General features: G+C 42.7%; 1 protein-coding gene and 1 long non-coding RNA gene across 3 annotated transcripts in view; one reads left to right on the forward strand and one right to left on the reverse strand.

Moving 5' to 3' along the window:
- The window catches only part of PIK3R1 (phosphoinositide-3-kinase regulatory subunit 1), a 66,171-nt gene that overhangs the window by 17,008 nt on the left and 26,135 nt on the right, over nucleotides 1-23,028 (reverse strand). Inside the window, exons 1-6 of one of the 2 annotated variants that reach the window (XM_079995487.1) lie at nucleotides 15,612-15,886; nucleotides 11,194-11,286; nucleotides 6,647-6,721; nucleotides 4,309-4,440; nucleotides 3,162-3,363; nucleotides 2,744-2,823 (exon numbers count right to left, since the gene is read on the reverse strand). In XM_079995487.1, the coding sequence (XP_079851613.1) occupies nucleotides 2,744-2,823; nucleotides 3,162-3,363; nucleotides 4,309-4,440; nucleotides 6,647-6,721; nucleotides 11,194-11,286; nucleotides 15,612-15,753 (724 nt within the window). In that variant the 5' untranslated portion in view covers nucleotides 15,754-15,886. Of the gene's footprint in view, nucleotides 1-2,743; nucleotides 2,824-3,161; nucleotides 3,364-4,308; nucleotides 4,441-6,646; nucleotides 6,722-11,193; nucleotides 11,287-15,611; nucleotides 15,887-23,028 lie in introns of those variants that run through there. The other variant, XM_079995486.1, reaches the window with a different exon arrangement.
- On the forward strand, nucleotides 4,447-6,322 carry LOC307226891. The gene is made up of 2 exons (XR_013843662.1): nucleotides 4,447-5,469; nucleotides 6,020-6,322. It is a non-coding gene; the product is annotated as an uncharacterized lncRNA (long non-coding RNA).

Genomic DNA, 23,028 nt, shown 5'->3' on the forward strand with positions numbered 1-23,028 from the left:
TAAACTGTTCATGTTTAATTACAGAAACTGCTATTAATTACAGAAACCTGTTGACTCCATTTTATGATATTGTTTCAACAATTATAGAAAAGCCCATTCCCATCTACTCTGACTTGGAATACAGGAATGGTATTCAGAGTCACTGCCCCCCTGTGTGATTCTATAAACTTATAGGAGTATCTGATATTTAATTTGGGCTTGATTTAGTTCTTCCCCTATAGATGGCACCAAAAACACAGAACTCAGTGTGTGGAACTACCGGTAATCCGTTCATGTGTGTGCAAGGCTGCATGCAAAAAGCAAAAGGATTGTGCATTGTGCCTGGAATTTGATTTGTTCTCTTCCATAAAAACCAGAAATTTACCACATCTTGCATAATTTGGTTACTTGTTTGATGGTGCTTGAAAGACTGGATTCACAAAGCATCTAAAAGCAGAGGTTGAATACAAACCCAACTTCCAACTGCAATATTTGTCTGTGTTACTTAGTTTACACTAAGGAAATCACTGGTGTCTGTACCCCCCCCCCCAAAAAAAAAACACATACAAAATAAGAAGCACTGACAAAGTATGGGAATCACAATTCAGCAAGGTATTTTATTAGTTTAAAATTATATGAGCCTTGCTTATTATTAGCTTAGAAGGGGAGCCCTCTGCTGGACAAACATCAGAATGTAGACTGGCTTAAAGTGACAGTATGGAACGCCAAGAGCGGGGGGACAGAGTTAAAATTATGTTTTTAAAGCCAAATCACTTAGACTCAGTAATTTTCCCTAAGCACAGGTGAGTTGTGATAAAGGATTATACTGAAATCTATAAATGCACAGCTTACAGTGATATCAACTGATAATGTACTTAAATTATTCCTTAATAAAAACATAGGGTGAAACACAGCACAGTGCAGGTGAATTTCCTTTCCTGGGGCTCTTCCTTCCTTTTCTTCCCCTGAAACCATGATGCTCCCATCTCCCCATAAAGCAACAACAACAACAAGGTTTGAGCAGGGGGAATATGCATGGATACGATTCAATAGGTACCATCTTGGAAGAATACTTTGACACTTGGTGTGGTGTCTATTCCAAGATAGAACTGAGTGCCTACAGTTTTCATAATCCAGTTTTCTAAAAAGGGTCAACCAACCATGTCAAGGGACGCGGGTGGCGCTGTGGGTTAAATCACAGAGCCTAGGACCTGCCGATCGAAAGGTCGGCGGTTTGAATCCCCGCGGCGGGGTGAGCTCCCGTCGTTCGGTCCCAGCTCCTGCCTACCTAGCAGTTCGAAAGCACCCCAAAGTGCAAGTAGATAAATAGGGACCGCTATCCAGCGGGAAGGTAAACGGCGTTTCCGTGTGCTGCACTGGTCCGCCATCTGCGGCTTAGTCACGCTGGCCACGTGACCCGGAAGCTGTCTCTGGACAAGCGCCGGCTCCCGGCCTCTTGAGCGAGATGAGCGTGCAACCCTAGAGTCGGTCACGACTGGCCCTGATGGGCAGGGGTACCTTTACCTTTAACAATGTCAATTCAATGACCAAAGCTGCCGTCAGATTTCACATGCATTTTTTTCACAATTCCCTACAACAGCTCTCTAAAACAGGCAACAGTTTTCATACTCAATCCAATCCAATCCAAATAACTTTACTGTGCTAGCCATTGGTCATGACGAATCTGAATCAAAAATAAATACAAGCAAAAGGGATGCTGCACCACAAATAACATTCTCTATTTAGATCTCTGTGTCTCCCTTACAGTTCACAGTTTTCATACCCAGTACCAATACATCCCATTTGTTTCTGGGTATACGTTTTCAACCGACTATTGTTTTTTAAAATTCCGCTCATACACCCAAATCACATCGGTTTGACTTCACATTCTGTTCCCGAGACAGCCTCTACTGCACTCAGTTTTTTCAGACAACACCTTAAATCTGCTTTAAAGAAAAGTACGTGCCAAAAGTTTGCTTATTTGGTCATCAGTCACCAAAGAACACCTTACAATGTCCACAGTATACAAAATCCCCCAGAGAAAGGTTTTTTCCAACATTATGTCAGTGCAGTGCCAAGGTCTGCCCTATGGTTACAGGTCATGGTTTCAGGACAGTGACGTTAACCTTGACCCTGAGCTTGGACAATACCCTAAGCCAAACCTTTCCTGCAGGAGCCAAAAAGGCACAGGGAGGAGCAAAATGAGTGCAAGCTCCTCACTGGGAGTCAGCACATTCATGGAGCCATGGTAAGCCATACTCTTCTGCGTTGTGATGACATATGGCTTTAAGCAAGGAAAAATTGGTTGACAGATTACCATCCTTAGCTTACAGACAGGGGTGGGGACAGCACAGTAGATTGTGTAAATCTATCTAGGGAGTTTGTGGCAGAGGTGAGATTTGAACCCAGCTCATGGTACGACTGTATATCTTATCTTTGGATATTTCTACACAGGAGTTTCCCTCAGTGCTTAATGAGAAAACAATGCAAGCAGGAAGGTACAATTGCATACCAGAACGGCTCCCGTGCACTGCCCTAGATTCCTCATAGCTGCCTTATGGACAGTCTGGCTTGCCAGAGTAGCCTACTTGGTTTTCAGCTATGTACATTGCTACCTGAAGTTAACCATCAGAGAAGGCAAAACCGTTTTGCCTCAGATTTCCCAATTCAACATAATAATAAAGGCAGAGGGTAAGAAAATGCCACAGGTACAGCCTTCTCCAAAATATACTTCAAAATGCTTCCAAAATCCAGATTTTCTTACCTGGTGCAGGTTGTCTTTCATTCCATTCACTTGTAATTAACACTTCCAGGATTTTTATGTGATGTTCAGGACTGTCAGAGCTGTAAAAAAATATTGGTCTTATATTAAAACAAGGAAGCATGCGTTGAACAAGTTGAATATTCCGAATAATATCAGACACATATACAAATTATTTCACTTGCTTCTGAAACTGTAATTGATTTTCTAACTGCACGATTAAATGGGTGGTATTCAACTAAGGTAGAGCCCCTGGAATTAATGAACATGACTAAGTTAGGGCCATTAATTTCAATATATATACTTTGAGTGAAACTTTATTAAATACTATCTCATTATTAACTCACTCTAGTACCTTATGGTTGGTGGGGAGGTAAGAAATCTTATAAATAAGTAAGTTAAATAAATGCATACACCTTACCTTGCTACCTGGGTCCTGAAGAGCAGAAAGCTGAAAATTTCAGCTAAGGATCTTGCATTTAAAAGGTTTTTGGTAGAGTTCTGACAAAGTCTGGAGAAATGTTTGAGTAGATACTGGAGTGTGAGCCAATACTGTTGAGGTATATTAGGAGATCTGATGAGCCTCTTCAGCACTTGAGCATATTCCTCTGAGTTTTGCACTTCTGCAAAGAAATTAACGTTTCCTAATGAGGTTCGTGTAATTCAACAAGAAGTTTTACAGGAAGACACGAATTCTTTCTTCTCTTGAACGATGAAAACTTTAGTAAGCATGGACAGAAAAAAGGATCAACTATACAAAAGTCAAAGTGAAACAGGAGTATTATTTGGTAAAAAGCCACAAAATGTTCAGCGTGTGCTGGTAGAAGTCTGTCTTCTGTTTAGTATCATACATGATTGGGTAATTCTGAGATGTAGCTGATAAGCATCGGAGGTGCTGTTGTAACTTTGAAGGTTACACCAGCAGCAATATCCTGTCCCTAGAATTTGCAATAACTATCGAGGCTGCCACTGAACAGGTTGAGTCCTACGGCCTGAATTCAATACTAAAAGAGATGGGCCTTATCTATGCATATTTATTGCACTGTATCCCAGAATTGCGAATGGACTTGGAATGGAATCTTGTCTACTCTAATACATTTACCTCGCAAGTACTGATAAAAGGTTAACAATTAGCTCTTTCTGCATACAGTCAAATCCTTGATTTGTTAACCAGGGTTTGTACAAATATTGTACTTGCCAAGTCACAATGAGTTCTTAACGCCAAGAACTGCTTTGTACATTATGTTTTTAAGAAAATTCCATGAGATTTTGTTAACATGAAAATGAAAGGTGAGCGCATAACATGCAAACATACAAACGTTTTCAACTAGATATGTGTGCCAGGGAAACAGGGCTGGCAGGCAGATCTTTACTATGTGTACAAAGCAGATCCAAAAGGAATGTGTGTGTGTTTCTGCAGGGCTCAAAAAATGTATGTGAGTCTTGTCTAAAGGTCCGATTTTTGGTATATTAAGCCTCCCATAACCTACCCTTGGAAGAAACAAAAATTACCACTGTTAATGAATTCTGCATTTGCAAAAAAAAAAAAAAAAAGTTTACGTTCATACCTTGTGCTATGGAAATCATTTCATTGTAAACAGATGCTGGAATGACGGGATTTGGCAAGTCCACAAAGTACCTCTTCAAAGCATCTGATAAAACCTGCAGATCGAGGGCATCAAAATCCACTGCAGAAAAATCTGAGAGAGGGAGAGACAGGTCCCAGTCACGCTTTGCCGCTGGAGCATGTTCAGTCTGCCTGCCCCCACCCCTACCGTTTTCTTGATCATGCAAAACAGAAAGCAATGCTTGCATCTCAATTTGGTTTATAATGAACCATTTGTAGCAAACAAGGCACCCAAAATGTGCTTTCATTTACCGTATTTTTTGCACCATAACGCTCACTTTTTTCCTCCTAGAAAGTAAGGGGAAATGTCTGTGCGTGTTATGGAGCGAATGCCTGCGGGTGGCGGGGGATCTGCTGCAGTCGTGAGCAGAGGATCCATGGTTCCCCTTCCCTCTTCCGTGGTTACAAAGCATGGATCCACATGGATCCTCAGGATTTTTGCATTGGGCTACTCCAAACTCACTGTCAGATCACATGTCTGTGGCCACAGCATGAACCACAAAAATCATATATCCACTATTTCGTTTAGAATATTTTTTTTCATGTTTTCCTCCTCTAAAAACTACGTGCGTGTTATGGTCTGGTGCGTGTTATAGAGCGAAAAATACGGGTATTTATTTCGATCCAGAAGGCTACCCAAGTCAGCTTACTTAAAATAACACGCGACACAACATCACTGAGGCTGCTTCTACCCGGTTTCATGCAAGTCATTGCTCTGGGGTAGCATACCCCCAATTTCCTACAGGGCTATAGGTCTTATTATACTATCCAAGGGCAGATAGGGAGCTACTGTGCATTGGCTGAGCTGCTTAGTGATGGCAGTTGGGTGTTCTGTTGCCTGGATGTTCTGTTGCCCGGTTCTTATTCCCCTCCCCCTACGACGCCATACCTTTTACAACTATCTAAAAAAGGAGCTCTTCACAGAAGTTCAATTTTATGTAGAACACATGTAAGAGACATTGCAGAAAGACAACGTACTGTAAAAGCTCCGCTTGTAAGAAGTTTGACAATCACATCCCATGCCCCCCTCTAATGCCAAGTTTGTCTACAGAAAGTAATGGCAACAGGCTGCTAAGAGAGAGCATGGTGAATCTGCACACTGGTGAGGAATAATTATATATATATATATATAATAAGCAAGAACCTTTACAAACATATTGAATGCCTTTGCATTATTCACCTGTAAGACCATTCAAGGAATCATGAATGAAAAGGAAAATACATCACCACACCATACAAATAACATACAAAAGTATACCCCAGTCAAAGAGATCTGTCCAAAACCCACCAGGAAACTTCGTTCCTTTGATATACCTCTCACAAATGGGGCAATATGAGTAGATTGTTTTAGGCCTTCTAAGAGTTCAAGGTATTTTTAACTGAGCTATGTTTTACATACTAATATTTTGTGTAAACAGTAGCACAGTAAAGCATTATAACCAATGATAAGGCCAGAGTGAAAACAAGAAAATGTTTTATTGGCTGGTGCTGAAAGTTACATTATATCTCTAAAATTTCAGATATACATTCAAATGCATATACACATATATGCATGTGTGTGTATATGTGTGCATGTGTGTGTGTGTATGTGTGATCTGTGCATGCAGAACAAAATTATTAAATGGATGCAAAGTTTAAAAATATGTTTTCAGGTCCAAGAGAAATCCTCCTTGGACCCAGAAGATTTGAACAACTGTAGACTGGCTGTATCTGGAGTTTTACAGCATGTTTTCATCAATATTCTCCTTACACAAGGCTCTATTTCTCATGTTTTGCTCAAGCAGTTATAGTGATGGATGTACTGGATCGGTCCCTAGGGAATTCTCTCCCCAGGGAGGCCCACTGGCACCAACCTTGCTATTGTTCTTTTGCTTGTGTTTTCCTGGGCATTTGGGAGTTTCCAGCACTATGATATTGTGTTCTTATATCTCTTTTAATAATGTTTATATGATTTTTTTCATGGTATTTCTCACTTTCTTCGTAAACTGCTCTGAGACTTCTTTTAGTGGGGAAGCCATGCATAAATCTTACCTTACCTAACCTAAGTTATAGCAGCATCCTCAGCCAATCATATTTCTTAAAAGCTATTACCAACCAAGATATTTCCAAGTAGGCCTAATCCCTGGAATTTACAAAGTCAATGGGACCCGGGGTCAGTGAAAGCTAAGCCTGTAACTGAATACCAGTGGAATACACTGCTCTGCCATGTGTAAGTTTTGCATGTTAAATCAATTTGTCCCATGTGAATTACCCTGAAATCTATTAATATTTGTACCTACCACACTCAGTAATTTGTCTCAATTCACCAGTACTGCTTGATCCATGTGACCTGTACAGCGTTGAACATTCCAGACCTTAAAAACAGAGCAGATTGGGTTTTTAAAACAAAGAAACAAGCACTCTCAAACAAATCCTGTGGCTTTTTGTACATCGTATTTCACCCAAATGCCACTGCATAGCAGGAGTTTGCACATGCTTGTGTAATTACATTCTTAGTCTCTCACATCTAATTGCACCCCATGCAGGACATGTCTGCAAACAACTAGCTGAGCAACACTACAAAAATATACCTTATCCAAATTCTTGACTTTGAAATTTGCATCAGGGCCAAACTAAACATGAAATGGAAGATCTATGATCAGTTCTGACTTTAAAAGAAAACAAAACTTTAATACAATGGTACCTCGGTTTACATATGCTTCAGGTTACATACGCTTCAGGTTACAGACTCCGCTAACCCAGAAATAGTACCTCCGGTTAAGAACTTTGCTTCAGGATGAGAAAAGAAATCATGTCCCTGCGGCACGGCGGCAGCGGGAGACTCCACTAGCTAAAGTGCTGCTTCAGGTTAAGAACAATTTCAGGTTAAGAACGGACCTCCAGAACGAATTAAGTACTTAACCCAAGGTACCACTGCAGTTAGTTGGTGGAAGATGTTTCAACAGCATAAGAGTTTGGCATGATCCTTTAAGAAACCCTCTCAAACTCAGTGCCTGTATATTTTGAAACAGCCATTCTCAGTACAGGTGCTACTTCCTTTCAATAGGAAGTGTTTGAAGTTGGTGACATTTAACAATGGCTGCATTTAAAGTAAACCAGCCATGAGTGCAAGAACTACACTTAAGAGATTGCAAACAAACAACCTTCAAACCATCTGCCTTTTAACCTGCACCAATAGTCAGTCCTGTTTTAACTTCTAAACCTATGGAATAACACTGCAGAGGTGAGGCTGACCAGTTGAAGAAGTCAGATGGAGAAAGGAACACACATACACAATAAATCCATGCTGGGATGGGAACAGTAACAGAAATGCTAGTCAAACTATAGATGGAAAATTCATGTTTCATGATGGGAGGAAATTTCTCTCCTCTGGCAACATTCTTCAGCAAATGGGAAGGGCAAAGAAAGGTTGGTAGCAAGTTTGAATTTTGACACACACAGAAGTGAGAGTTTCTACTGAAGTTTACTAACACTGAAGCACTCTGACGGCTGTTCTTCTTTCTAAGAAACTGACACAGCCTTAGCAATCGTGCTTTTTGCCTTATGAATTTTTTTTCTCCAAAGTGTGATGTTGGTATATTTGTTTACAAACAGGGAATACAAAAGACATTATTACTCTCCAGGACTCCCCGCCATTCAAAGTAAACCCTAACACTGTGCCTTGGCTTCTCACACCTGAGGGAAGCAGGGCCCCCGTAAGGCAGCCTTTCCCAACCTAATGCTCTCCAGATGTTGTTGGGACTACAAATCCCATTATCCCTGACCATTCATTGGCTGGGTTCGATGGGAAATGTAGCCCAAAACACCTGGAGGGCACCAGGTTGGGGAAAAGCTGGTTTAATGCTCCCAAGCAGTCCCTACCTGTGGATCAACTACTCACTTCAAGAACAGAGTTTTTGCTACTTGTTTGAAAACATTTCACATTTCTAGGGCTTTTCCAAATTTGTCTTTAGGTAATACATATTCATTTCAATATAGCTCAACAGCCAGTTATGAGGTGGCAAGGTGTTCATAATAATAATAATAAAAATAATTTATTATTTATACCCCGCCCATCTGGCTGAGTTTCCCCAGCCACTCTGGGCGGCTCCCAATCAGTGTTAAAAACAATACAGCATTACATATTAAAAACTTCCCTGAACAGGGCTGCCTTAAGATGTCTTCTGAATGACAGGTAATTCTTTATCTCTTTGACATCTGATGGGAGGGCGTTCCACAGGTCGGGCGCCACTACCGAGAAGGCCCTCTGCCTGGTTCCCTGTAGCCTCACTTCTCGCAATGAGGGAACCGCCAGAAGGCCCTCGGCGCTGGATCTCAGTGTCCGGGCTGAACGATGGGGGTGGAGATGCTCCTTCAGGTATACAGGACCGAGGCCGTTTAGGGCTTTAAAGGTCAGCACCAACACTTTGAATCGTGCTCGGAAACGTACTGGGAGCCAGTGCAGATCTCTCAGAACCGGTGTTATGTGGTCCCGGCGGCCACTCCCAGTCACCAGTCTAGCTGCCGCATTCTGGATTAATTGCAGTTTCCGGGTCACCTTCAAAGGTAGCCCCACGTAGAGCGCGTTGCAGTAGTCCAAGCGTGAGATAACCAGAGCATGCACCACTCTGGCGAGACAGTCCGCGGGAAGGTAGGGTCTTAGCCTGCGTACCAGGTGGAGCTGGTAGACAGCTGCCCTGGACACAGAGTTAACCTGCGCCTCCATGGACAGCTGTGAGTCCAAAATGACTCCCAGGCTGCGCACCTGGTCCTTCAGGGGCACAGTTACCCCATTCAGGACCAGGGAATCCTCCACACCTGCCCGCCTCCTGTCCCCCAAAAACAGTACTTCTGTCTTGTCAGGATTCAACCTCAATCTGTTAGCCGCCATCCAACCTCCAACCGCCTCCAGGCACTCACACAGGACCTTCACCGCCTTCACTGGTTCTGATTTAAAGGAGAGGTAGAGCTGGGTGTCATCTGCATACTGATGAACACCCAGTCCAAACCCCCTGATGATCTCTCCCAGCGGCTTCATATAGATGTTAAAAAGCATGGGGGAGAGGACGGAACCCTGAGGTACCCCACAAGTGAGGGCCCAAGGGTCTGAACACTCATCCCCCACCACCACTTTCTGAACACGGCCCAGGAGGAAGGAGCGGAACCACTGTATAACAGTGCCCCCAGCTCCCAGCCCCTCTAGACGGTCCAGAAGGATGTTATGGTCGATGGTGTCAAAGGCCGCTGAGAGATCCAGCAGAACTAGGAAACAGCTCTCACCTTTGTCCCTAGCCCGCCGGAGATCATCAACCAGCGCGACCAAGGCAGTTTCAGTCCCATGGTGAGGCCTGAATCCCGATTGGAAGGGATCCAAATGGTCCGTTTCCTCCAGGCGTGCTTGGAGTTGTTCAGCAACCACCCGCTCAATCACCTTGCCCAAGAATGGAAGATTTGAGACTGGGCGATAGTTGGCCAAATTGGCCGGGTCTAAAGATGTTTTTTTAAGAAGCGGTTTAATGACCGCCTCTTTCAGCGGGTCTGGGAAGGCTCCCTCACAGAGGGAAGCATTCACCACCCCGCAAAGCCCATCGCCCAGCCCTTCCCGGCTCGCTTTTATCAGCCAGGATGGGCAAGGATCAAGAAGACAGGTGGTCGGTTTCACTCGTCCAAGCAGCCTGTCCACATCCTCGGAGGTAACAGATTGGAATTGATCCCATATAACAGGACCAGACAGAACTCTAGCACTCTCCCGCCCTGGCCCTGCTCCCACTGTGGAGTCTACTTCCTTCTGAATCTGAGCGATTTTATCTGCAAAAAACTTTGCAAAAGCATTGCAGGAGATCTTGGGGTCCCTACCAGGCCCCGGTGGTACAGGTGGTTCCGATAAACTGCGAACCACCTGAAAAAGTCTCCTGCTGCTGTTTTTTGCAGATGCAATGGAGGCGGCGAAGAAGGCCCTCTTCGCCGTCGCCATTGCCACTTGGTAGGCTCGACGTTGAGCTCTAACCCGTGTCCGGTCTGATTCGGAATGAGTTTTCCGCCACCGGCGCTCTAGCCGTCTCAACGATTGTTTCATCACCCTCAGCTCCAGGGAGAACCACGGGGCTGTCCGGGCTCCATGCAATCGGAGAGGGCGCTTCGGAGCCAGACAGTCAATAGCCCTGGTTAACTCCGCATTCCAGCGTGCCACCAGGGAATCAGCTGAAAGGCCATCAACTTGGGATAAAGCATCCCCTACCACTCTCTGGAAGCCAATTGGATCCATTAAGTGGCGGGGGCGGACCATCCGAATCGGTCCCACCTCCCTGCGGAGGGGAAGGGTTGCGGAGAAGTCCAGTTGCACCAGGAAGTGATCTGACCATGGCACTTCTTTTGTTTCGCTTTTAGTTAATGTCAGATCACCAACATCCGTAGAGGTAAACACCAAGTCTAAGGCATGTCCGTGGCTATGAGTTGGGCCAGACTTATTCAGGGACAGCCCCATGGAGGCCATGCTTTCCACGAAGTCCCGAGCTGCCCCTTGTAAGGTCGTGTCGGCATGGATGTTCAAGCTTCATTACTACTTTAATAAACCAAGTAGCCACAATTCAAGCAGCATGTGACTGTATTATTATTATTATTATTATTATTATTATTATTATTATTACTTCTGGACCTTGGGTATAATTCCAACATCACTGGAAGCAAGCACATGAGTATTGTGCAAGACTAAGCATGACTTGATATGCCTCCTGACATTTAGGCCTGCCATTTGCAATTCAAAAATGTGAAGCTCAAAAGGGGTGGTATCCAAATGACCAGGCACACAACAAAGTTATATTCTAGCCCCATGCCACCATATGCATACCTTTTCTTTCAATGGCTTCCACTAACTTGATAAGAAGAGGAGCTGCCTTTTCAGGTGGTGAAAACTGCTCTGAAAGATCTGGAAGTGTAAAAGCTGTAAAGGAAAGGAGAAAAAAAAATAAAAAAAATGAAGCAGCTGAGGTACAGTTAAGAGTTCATGAAAAGCATGAGATGTAATACAGCTGGTTAAATTTTAAACACTGAACAAATTCCCTTTATCAGCTGGCAAAGTCTAGGCAAACAGTTTTCTCGTCAGCCCTTGCGTATTAGAACCATACATAATCACTTAGTTAAAAAGAAGAAGAAGTTTGAGTCCCAAATAATTCAGGACATATTCAGCATAGTTTCAGTAGAAATTCTGCTGGCCTGGAATGAAAATTCAGAAACACATGCTACACCCTTTGCTATTTTGAGCCACTTATCACTACAACATGAATTTTCTCATGCAATAGTGAATAAATAATATGCACCCTTATATTTCTATATCTCTTTCACTGCAAAGGGCTCAAGTCATGTTGCATCAATGGCACACTCATTTCTGAGTAACATAAATAAAAGAAAGGTCATGAACCTTATCCAGATCTGTGTCTAGCCCATGTGTGATAGCCATGCACAAGTGTTTTAGTGGATGGGAATAGCAACCATGCCACATGAGTGCTTTGGGGGTCACTGTGCCACTATCAACTTCTTGCAAAAGAAGAAGAAGAAGAAGCAACCTTATATCGAATGCTATCCCTGCCAGCATGGCATATTTCCATGGCTAGCTAAAACAGAGTATAAGAGCAGTGATGGACCCTGCTGGGTGAAAGGTGGTCCAGAGTTTTGCACTGGCTGCCATAAGCAATGAAAACATGCACCCAAATATGCTGGGGATAATGGGATAGTTGCTGTACGGTGGTTCATGGAAATTGCATAGTAGTTTGAAACAGGCATCCAATTTTGTGTTCATGGACACACCAAAATGGCAACTGGAGCTCTTCATTGGAGCAAGCTTTTGAGAAGTCTTGACATGCCTCCCTCGGCCTTGTTTGTTTCAATTTTCAGTATCACTGATGAAGGAAGTCTGTTGGGCACGGTGACGCATAGCTCTGTAGCACAGGGCACCACTGGAATGTGACCATTAATCAATGAGGCAGTATCAGAGCCACACCACTTCTGCCGCTGAGGGGGAGGCATTCTGGTGCACTACCACTCGTCTTCCCCACCCCAGGCAGATAAGCAAAGCAAGTGGCAACAGTTGGAGGAGCGCTCGGGCTCCTGCAGAGTTTGGCAAGAACTGCGACATGGCAAGTGTGGTAATTCTCGTTTCACCTCAGGTGGCGAAACGGGACAGGCCGCCCCTGTGCAGAATTGCACCCATCTTCCATTCTGGGTCCGTTTGCACTGGGAAGTCCAGATGGGAGATGCAGAGGCGCCTGTGTTCATTGCTCCTCTTCAAGTTCCTGAGGCCTTTCTGTCCTTAAAAGACACTTGCACCTGCTTTTCCTCGCACTGCATATACAGCATAACCAATACTCCAACTCGCTTGACCCCACCACCCACTTTTTCTGTCGCTAAAAAGGCTCTTTAAGGGCAGTATGCTTGCTTCCCTCACAACCTGTAATCTCCCTGAAATGACACGTTCAGCCTCCCCAGGGAAAAGGGTTCAGAATGGAGGTGCACTTGACAAGCGACAGGCACAGGGAAGTCTGTGTTGTCATCGAGTCCACATCATAGCACTTGCTATAAAGTAGCATACAGTGGTACCTCGGGTTACATATGCTTCAGGTTACATACACTTCAGGTTACAGACTCCGCTAACCCAAAAATAGTACCTTGGGTTAAGAACTTTACCTCAGGATGAGAACAGGAATTGTGCTCTGGTGACGCGGCGGCAGCAGGAGGCCCCATTAGCTAAAGTGGTGCTTCAGGTTAAGAACAGTTTCAGGTTAAGAACAGACCTCTGGAACAAATTAAGTACTTAACCCATGGTACCACTGTATTTGATGAGCCTCCTCCTACTCTTTTCTTCCCCTGTCCTCCACAGGCTACACAGATGCATGATCACATATGTCCACACACACATACACACCCTAGTGTTCCATACAAAGCACGCGCGTGTTTCCCTGTGTCAACATGAGCTCTGCTCTACTGTATAACTCTTGTGCACTTCTTAAACCCCCCCCCAAAAAAAACCTCTTGTGCACTTCAAAACAGAACACAGCCAAATGTGCAAAATCTATACAACCTTCTTATAACAAAATGCAATGGAACAGAAAGCTCTGGACTTGACCAGCCGGGGGAGCTACGTACCTTCTTTCTTTTTGCCCCCCCCCCTTCTGTGATTTCTACAAGAACTATAAAAATACCACATTTTTTAAAGGATCAGAAACTTCCTCTTAACAGCAGTTCTTTGAATATGCCACAATTACTAGGAAATCCACAGTACAAGAATCTGAAGAAGATTTCCTTGAAGTGCTCTTTGTGAAATGTGTCCAGCAGAAGAACGAACTCTCTGAAAAGAACATTCACTCCCATCCTAGCATGGTGGAGCCAGCAGTAGCCAATCTCGCATTTGTCAACAAGCAATCATGTTATAAATGTTTAGAAGAAGCTCTGCCAATTTTGGGGAAACTGATCATTGTGAAAGATATCCATGCACAAAGCACCTTGCTGTATTTTTAAAAGTACTTGTACTTTTATACCTACATAAGTGTTCAATCACTGTGCCTTTTTCAAATGCATGCATGCCTGGCCATGTATATGTCGGTTTTCTGCACAAAAATATCTGCATCGAAAATAGCTGTGCACAAAGCAGTTCTGAGGGAGGCACGCAGCAGAACGAAAAATTCAGCTCACTGCCTTCTCTCTCTTACTCCCTCTAGCGGTTTCTGTAAGGAAAACAAATTGCATTTTCCAACCGCCCACCACAATTCCTTTGAGCCTAGTTCTCCCATCCTAGATCAGAAGTAAATTAGGAATGCTGTATCAAGTATTTTGATGTTTTAGAAGAGAGGCTTCTCTTGTCTTGTCTTATCTTTTGCAGTTAGAAAAATAAGCTGCTGCGGAGCTATAAATGCTCTTGCAATCAATTGGGTTTGCTACATAAAATATAATTTTGAGGGCTGCAACATGCCCTATCCTATGCACATTTCCAATGGGGCTTACCCCCATGTAGACAAATCAGTTAAAACTGCCTGAAAATCTACCACTACCACCCATTAATCAGTGTTCGAAACTCCCATTGTTCTAGGCACATTTTGTGACAGGGAATTCCATGTGTGTGAGCAGTTTCTGAGACCATGTGAAAAATGAACATAATATTTTAGCTGCAGTTCATTCATTTTCAGCTCTGTATTCTTGTTATAAAAAAGCGCACCTAAACATTGTGTTGTTGCGGCCATAACCTAGGTTTAAGGTGCCATTTAGCTCCTAGCTCTCATATCTCAGTTTCTAACACTGCCATTAATTGAGCAGCGTTTAAAATATATGTAAGCTGGAAATGGCCACTAGAGCAGGTATTCTCCGTGCTCTCTCAGAAAAGAGAGAATGACCCTCCTAAGTTAAAATGAAAAAGGTGGAACAGGAAAAATAATCTAGTATGGTATATGACTACTTCACAACTGTTTTTACATATGCAAATTTAACTGATTAATCATAGGTAAATCAACCAATATCATAAAGTTTAAAAAGATTTGTTTAATTGGGTGACAGCCCTGATTCTTTGAAGCCAAATACCACCTCATTGATTCAAACAAACTGCCAATCGTAATTTTAACGAAATTAGTTAAATTCTATATAAACTGATGGGGAGGGGAACCCCTTAACTTTGTAATGTGATGAAGTGATGAGTGAGCAAAGCATATCACCAACAATCCTGACACAACGACACTCTCTTAATAGTAGTGGGTTTCGTAGCTCTTGTAGCCGTGAGCTGCTCTGTTCTGCGATGCTCCTGTATAAAATTCCCATACCATTATACTGCAATTGGTACTTTCGACAGTAAACTTTCCACCTTTGGCACAAAACTGAAAATTACAGTCGTTTAGGGTTTTTTTAAAAAATAAAAAAGACCTCAGGAAACAGTTGTCTGCCAAACTAAACACTTTACAACATTCTTAGAACTAAGTACCATTTTACAAGATTTACACAGAAGGAAGCCAGGTTTGTTCGTGGTGCTTTAATTTTTTAATATATTTTTTTAAAGAAAGCTGACATGCTACAGCAACAAAACGGAATGGAAGCAAGTATTCCAGCTACCACTGCCAAAACAAGCTCTGAATATGGATTAGTGGTAATAGAGCAGAGGACTGAACATGTATCAAAAGGATTATGGCAAGAAACAAGCCCCCACCACCCCCACCTCACCCCTCTCAACACACAATTTTTCAATGGACACAGAGAAGTAACGAAACTTGACAAGCAGCCTGCAATCTGTACCTGACTTCAAAACTATCTTCTGCTTTGATGTGTGCTTCACAGCACAAAGGTTTGGAGAGCCAAGTCCACTCTTAAGAATCTGGGCAACTTTGCAGATCCCTTTGCTACAATCCAGTATCAATTTTTCACTTAAAGTAATCATTTTAACGTTCACGTTAAGACAAAGTGTACCCTTCGGGTTTTATTTTGAAGCCCGCTGCCCCCCGGTGTTTAAAAGTTGCTGGGGGTTTGTCTTAAAAGAGCCTTCTTCCCTGGTCATTAGGCATTTATCCCAGGTTAAAAGGAGGCTTCTGATGACATGCGAGAAATGCTGGATTTTCCACTCCTTCTATTTTTACCTTGCCACCGGCCATAACCAATCAGACGAAACAGAAGCTGAGATTCCCTCCAATCCAAAAGCTCTCCCCCCTCTTGTTAATAGAGACATGCCTGAACAGCATTTAGCAACAGCAACGTGTGTGAGCAGACGACACATACCTTGCAACTGAGCACTGCCAACATAGCTATGAGCTGCAAGACGAAACCAGCACACAGCTGCACTTTTTGCAGGAGTTCTCAGTAAAAAGAGATTTTCAGAGTTATTACCTGGCAAAGACCTATGGAAAGTTAAAGCTGGAAGATTGGCTCTGCAAGCCTCTGAGCCAAACCTTTCATTACTGCTAGAGGAAGCATGAAAGTGGGTAGAACCAAAATTATAACCTAACCTGCCCTTTAAAATGTAATAAGATACACTATTGAAAAAGCTGGGGGGGGGGAGGGGACACACCTCATTTACTAGAAGGTATTCAGGAGACTATGGTCTAACATTAGTTAAAATCAAAATCTGAGTAATTTTACCTTTTCTTTTCTCCTAGATTTTCTCAGCACCGGGTCCAATGAAGGCCTAATGGCTACAGCAGTTCCAAGCCGGCATAGATCACAGCACATTTCTGCCTGCCTCCTTCAACTTCCAACACCAACATAATGGATGGGGCTGTGGATACAATGGTGACGGTCACCCCAGCATGGCCTGCTGTTGCCTGGTCACAGTCTGAATTGCTCTGTTGGTATTTTATGAGGCGGTCCAAAGGCGGAGATTGTAGAATCACAGAGTTGTAGAGTTGGAAAGGACCACAAGGGTCATATTTTCCAAACCCCTGCAATGCAGGAATCTTCTGTCCAACATGAGGCTCAAACTCAGGACTCCGGGATTAAGACTTTCATGCTCTACCAACTGAGCTATGTATGTAGGTGGCTGGATCCCTTTATTTATGCTCAGTGTGAGTTTCACACGTACTCAACCACAGATTAATTCCTTGCCATGCTTTATTTGCAGTTAAAAAAAAATTTGCACTCAAATTATTCACACTTTCTGCTAAAATGTATGTTTCATATGCTTTTCACTGCACTTCCCCCTTAAATACATACTATTGCATTTTTAATTCTGTGAAGTATGCATTTTGTGCGAATATTTTGAGCAGAAATAGCACCACGAAATTCTGAGAACTGTGTAATCTGAATGACAGCTGCATTTTAATCCACATTTCTCTCCTGGGGTGGAAAATCAAAACGTGGACCAATGAATTTCTCTTCCTTCCTTATCACAAGGATTGGTGTTTGTATTCTCTTATCTTTTTTAACTTTAAAATGAAGCCACAGTTTAGCGACAGAACAACGGCAGCCCAACTGCTACTGTGGGGTGCACTCATGTAGAGTGATGTTGTGTTGTTAGGAGCACATTGTATGAAAACAAGATGGTTGCCTCCCCATGGGGTGACCACAGAAGACCTCAAAAAACAATTAGTAAGTAATATAGTCGCCCCCATCTGGATTCCAGACCACTTCTGCCCTGTCCCCCAAATGTTCAAGAACTCACCCCCATATTTTATCTGTTCCAAGGTCTAGTGCAGAGCTTTCCAAACTGTATGTCATGACACATTAGTGCAGGCTTCCTCAACCTTGGCCCTCCAGAAGTTTTTGGCCTACAACTCCCATGATCCCTAGCTAGCAGGACCAGTGGTCAGGGATGATGGGAATTGTAGTCTCAAAACATATGGAGGGCTGAGGTTGAAGAAGCCTGCATTAGTGTGTTGGCTGTAGTGTGTAGGTGTGTTGGGCGAACACCCCCCGTCCTGCTCCTGTGGCTGGAAAGGGGTTAGTTTAATCTCCAGTTTGATAGTAAAACTTAATTACTGTGTTGCAAAATGATGCATGTCTAAAAAGTGTGTCAGCAGCATGAAAAGTTTGGAAAGCTCTGGTCTAGTGAGATGGGAGGGTTGGGTGTGTGCAGTGGTGCAACAACTGTTCATTTGGATGGCACCTGTTCCAAAGAATTGCTTTCTAAGCAACATAATGTAAATATTTATATTTGTAAAAATGATGCATTTATATTTCGCACATTATACCATTTTAAGCTGCTTTAATAAGGTGTATATGCCATCTGTGGTATGAATATGTGTTGTGAGCACCTCCATACCCTCAAAAAGAAAATGCAGCTTTAAAACTTTAGGAAAAAGCTTGCATGGGGAAATACTGCTTACCAAAGCCTTCATCCAAAAACTTGATTATAAATTAAGCTGGACAAACACTCTCACAACAGGCTAATTCAATCCCAGCCCACTACCCAGAAAGCTCTCATTTACCAGTATTAACAGTATTAACAAAATAAAAAATGATATGCTAGAAAATGTCTTCCCTCTCCCTTGTTAAAGAAAAAAGAAAAACAATCCTCAGCACAACAACGCAAGGGGTCCCTATCATACAAAACAAAAATAGATTCTGAGGGGGGAGTTAACTGGATTTAAAAACAAAACAAAACTGGCTTAGAATCACACTAACAAGATGCATCTCCCCAAATTGCTGGTTCTGAGCCAGCATTTTGCAATAATAGGCCATGGTGCTTCTTTATTAAAGTTTAATTATTATAACAAGGGCTGTAAATTGTATGTCAGCGCTCAATTTAATATGTAGCAAAGCCATGCTATCTCCTGTTAAAAGGAAGCGATATTGTCTGTGTGGGAGGGAGGAGTTTGTACATTATGTTCTATCAGATTAGGCTTCGGTAACTTTATGAATTATGAGCTGTCATCCTCTTTTTCATCTGCCACAGAATATACTTCTTGGAACTGGGAACTATAAATAAGACAGCAGATGTTTTTAGTTGGCTCCAACTGGAACTCTTTAAAAAAAAAAATGCCTGTAGTTAAATCGTCCTGTTATATTCTACTCCCCTCTACGGGCTGCTTTTGAAGCACACACTATTTTATAAAAGCCACAACACCTTTTTCAACCTGCCCTCTGTTTAGAAATGCCATGTTCAGTGTAGAACTGTAAGTTAAAGGTGCTGACAAAACTTTAGTGGCACTGGAGTCAGTGGCGTAGCGTGGGTTATCAGCACCCGGGGCAAGGCAAGTAATTTGCACCCCCTAACCCATGGATTTGCGCCCCCTAACCCATGGATTTGCGCCCCCTAACCCATGGATTTCCCTAACCCCCAGATGTTGCGCCTGGCCCCCCCTGCACCCCCCACGCTACGCCACTGACTGGAGTAACAGTTTAGCTCAGGGGTCTGCAACCTTTAAGACAAAAAGAGCCACTTGGACCCGTTTCCGAAGGGGAAAAAACTGGGAGCTGCAAAACCATTGTGACATTAACACTGCATATATTATTTCTTACCTTAATGTCCGATCTGACAGCGGGCGGGAAGATGACGTCGGGACGGTGCGTGACTAACGCATGCACCGCCCCCATGCAACGTCACAGCCAGTACAGCGCCTGCCACAGTGGGGAGTGTCGGGGCGCACAATGCGCCTCCTCCCCTCACTAGTATCCACCCCGGAGCCGCGGCAAAGGTGTAAAAGAGCCACATGCGGCTCTGGAGCCGCGGGTTGCAGACCCCTGGTTTAGCTTGTAAGACCCTTAGAGCTGGGAACTATCTTCTTTTTGCTTGTGCTACTGTAGAAAAACACCGTGTAAAGCAATAGCATGCTGTGGAAGTAATGATAATAATAATAATAATAATAATAATAATAATAATAATAATAATAATACACACTTAATATTTTTCCTTGTTGAACAGCAACTATAGAAATGCATTTTTTAATTACACTAAAATTAGATTTCTTTCCGCAGGGCCTGTAAGACAGAGTTGTTCCGCCTGGCCTTTGGCTTGGAGCCAATTTGATTCCCTCCCTCTCTTTCTTTTTTCTTTTCCTTTCTCTTCCTGTGAGGAAGCTACATTTTAATATTTTAATGTTTCAATATTTTAATGTTGTATTTTAAGTTGTAATCATTCAACTTGTTTTTATTATTGCTTGTAAGCCGCTCTGAGCCCGGCCTTGGCTGGGGAGGGCGGGGTATAAATAAATTATTATTATTATTATTATTATTATTATTATTATTATTATTAAAACAATGCAGGACATTGGCAAGATCCGCGACCTGCTTTATCTCTCTCTGGCTCTCTTAACCTGATGGCCCTAGCAGTACCCAATGTAGACTGTCTGTTAGTCCTGCTTTACAAAGGGCAGTCTTCTTTTTGAAGGAGTCCTCTGTTTTGACCTAGTCCGGTTTCAAGACAAATAACCCTAAAACAGGGGCATGGAAATTACTGCACGGACAGTAGTCTGAGCAGCCACATAGGTCACCTGGACACAGGGTTCCACCTCCCCCCTCCCAATGTTGAGATGTATTGGCTTTCTATTTAAATTATAGTCCAAATTTTAAAATTGGCACCAGTGCTTACAGGAAGGAACACAGGGGTCTGTGGCTCAATATAGCATCGTACACTGACTGGCCGTGGCTTTGCAGGGTTTCAGTTTGAGGACATTCTTGTCCTACCTGGAGATGGCCTGCGATTTTCTGCAAGCAAAGCACATGCTCTTGTCTTTTGTCCTCTTTTTTTGGGTGATGTGTAAGTGGTCACTGTAACATAATTCATTTACTTATTTCATTTATAACTGGCATTTAGAGCTACAGTCCTACATGTTCTCTCCAAATTTTATCTTCACTGAGGGGTAGCCTGAGAGATTGACTGTGGGTTACTTTTGGCCAGTAAAATATGTAATATCTTGCCAGTTTGGTACCCAAGTGAGACATGCAAAAGATATTTTACCTGAACCCTGCAAAGGCCAATCTTGCCGTGACCTGTACAGTGGTACCTCGAGTTACAGACGCTTCAGGTTACAGACTCCACTAACCCAGAAATAGTACCTCGGGTTAAGAACTTTGCTTCAGGATGAGAACAGAAAACGTGCAGCAATGGCACAGCAGCAGCAGGAGGCCCCATTAGCTAAAGTGGTGCTTCAGGTTAAGAACAGTTTCAGGTTAAGAACAGACCTCCGGAACGAATTAAGTTCTTAACTAGAGGTACCACTGTACTGCATTGTGTTAAAAAGGGAGCAAGTACCATGTAATGTTGGTAAATCTTTGCCAAAAGAAGAATGAATTTTCAGTGCCTAGAGAGCAGTTAACAACAACATTAGCAGTAACCCACCCACCCCCACAACACTTTGCATGCAGAAGTTGCCGTGTTTAACTCCAGGTATCTCATTGTATGGCTAGAAGGACTCCTGGCTGAAACCCTGAGCTAGATGAGCAAATGGGTTTGACTCGGTATAAGGCATCTTTCTACGTTCCTAAGTTCATTAGAGATGGGCAGCACCAGTTACAGGGCCAAAGTTCTCAAAATGCTTAGAAGGGATACCATCAAGGGGAGGAAATGCAGAGCAGAAAAATCTACTGGAAACAACGTAATGTAAGAGTTAAGTGATCTTATAACCGTGAGATTGGTTTGAAGTTACTCTTCACCTCAGGGTGTCAGTATTTTCCACAAAAACCTTAGATCAGTCTCCTGCACAACAGCAGGCCATTATGCTATAAGCAGCATTATGCTGCAGACATCTCTTTTAAGTCTCTAGTTATTCCTTAATTATAGGCTAAAACTGATGCTTTAAATTTTTTTATTAAAAAGTAATCCAAGCCTTTTTTTCTAATCTGTGCAGTTCTATGAGAGCATTGCATTTACCTCTGAAGTGTTACATTATTTTGTATTTTACCTTTACCTTTTACTACATTGTTTTGTCCAGGAATTAAACAGGTTTTGACTAATCATGTGACTAGGGGAACAGAAATGGATTTTAAGCGATTTATTTTACAACAGATTGGCTCATTACCACTTATTTTGTCCAAAGTGGGCTTTTATATGAAGAGTTGAAGTCTTATCACCCATTCAGGCAAAAGGAGGCAAGATTCATAATGGTAGCTTTATATTATCAGCAAACATTGACGAAACTTAACTGTAAACATTTATTGTCAATGTACGCATTTGTTCTTGGGTTCCTACTATGTATCCATTTTGTTTGTACTATTAAGACATTTAGCTGCCTATTTTATCTCTCATACAAGGGAGATGAAGCAAATACTTTTCTTCCAAATTAGCACCTCATATTTAGAAGACGAAATGTTGTGTGTGTGTGCCTAATTTAATGACATAATGAAGAATTTGTTCTACACAGAAAATTGGGTAGGTCACCAACCATGCACATAAGCATATGCTGTATGTATTTGTGACAATGTCTGGTCTTATTTCATATTGGCACTCTGACAACAAGCTGTCACTCGTAACAGGAGTTAACACCGTGACATTTCACACTGCTCTGCAGATTCATTTGTCATCTGTTAAGATACCTATGACAAGTTTTGGCAATCATTTTATAGTGAGCTATTTTCAGTCTGGTTTCGTTTTTAAAAAGGACAGCTTTGTTTACATCGAAATGATTAAAATCACATAAGCAGGGTGGAGAAACAGTGGTCCTCAAGATGTTGCTGAACTACAACTGCTATCATTTCTGAGTACTGGCCACAGCTGGCTAGGACTGAGGGCAGCTGTAGTTCACCACCATTTGGAGGGTGTCTTAGGTTACCAATAGGGGACAGGGACTAATTCATATAATTGATTTAATGCAGGTTTCTTGCTTGCAATTATATCAAGAAAACCACCCCTTGCCCGTCTGTGAACATCTAACTATCTGGAATTTCAAAATTCTGCCAGTAGGAAAGCTCATCTCTTTTCTAACACAAAAACTAAAGCTGCCAGTATTTAACAATCCCAAGATTTCTAGTATCAGCAAACAGTTCCTTGCATGTTCTGTTTACACAGCATCATACAACATGGCACTATGCCAGACCCACAAGGAAGCCCATGCAATACAGACAGGAGATGTTTAGGCCAGAATGCTCAATGAGGACTTTTTCATTACATAAAGCAGCCCTACTTGTACGGAGAACTTAAGATCTACGTACAGTATTTGAATTCTGGTAAACAGGAAATGGTGTGTGTGTGTGTGTGTGAGAGAGAGAGAGAGAGAGAGAGAGAGAGAGAGGGAGAGAGAGAGAGCTGTGTCTCAACTAGGTCTGGTAACCTTTTCTTCTAATAGGC

The sequence above is a fragment of the Podarcis cretensis genome (assembly GCF_951804945.1).
Source record: "Podarcis cretensis genome assembly, chromosome: 11".
NCBI lineage: Eukaryota > Metazoa > Chordata > Lepidosauria > Squamata > Lacertidae > Podarcis > Podarcis cretensis.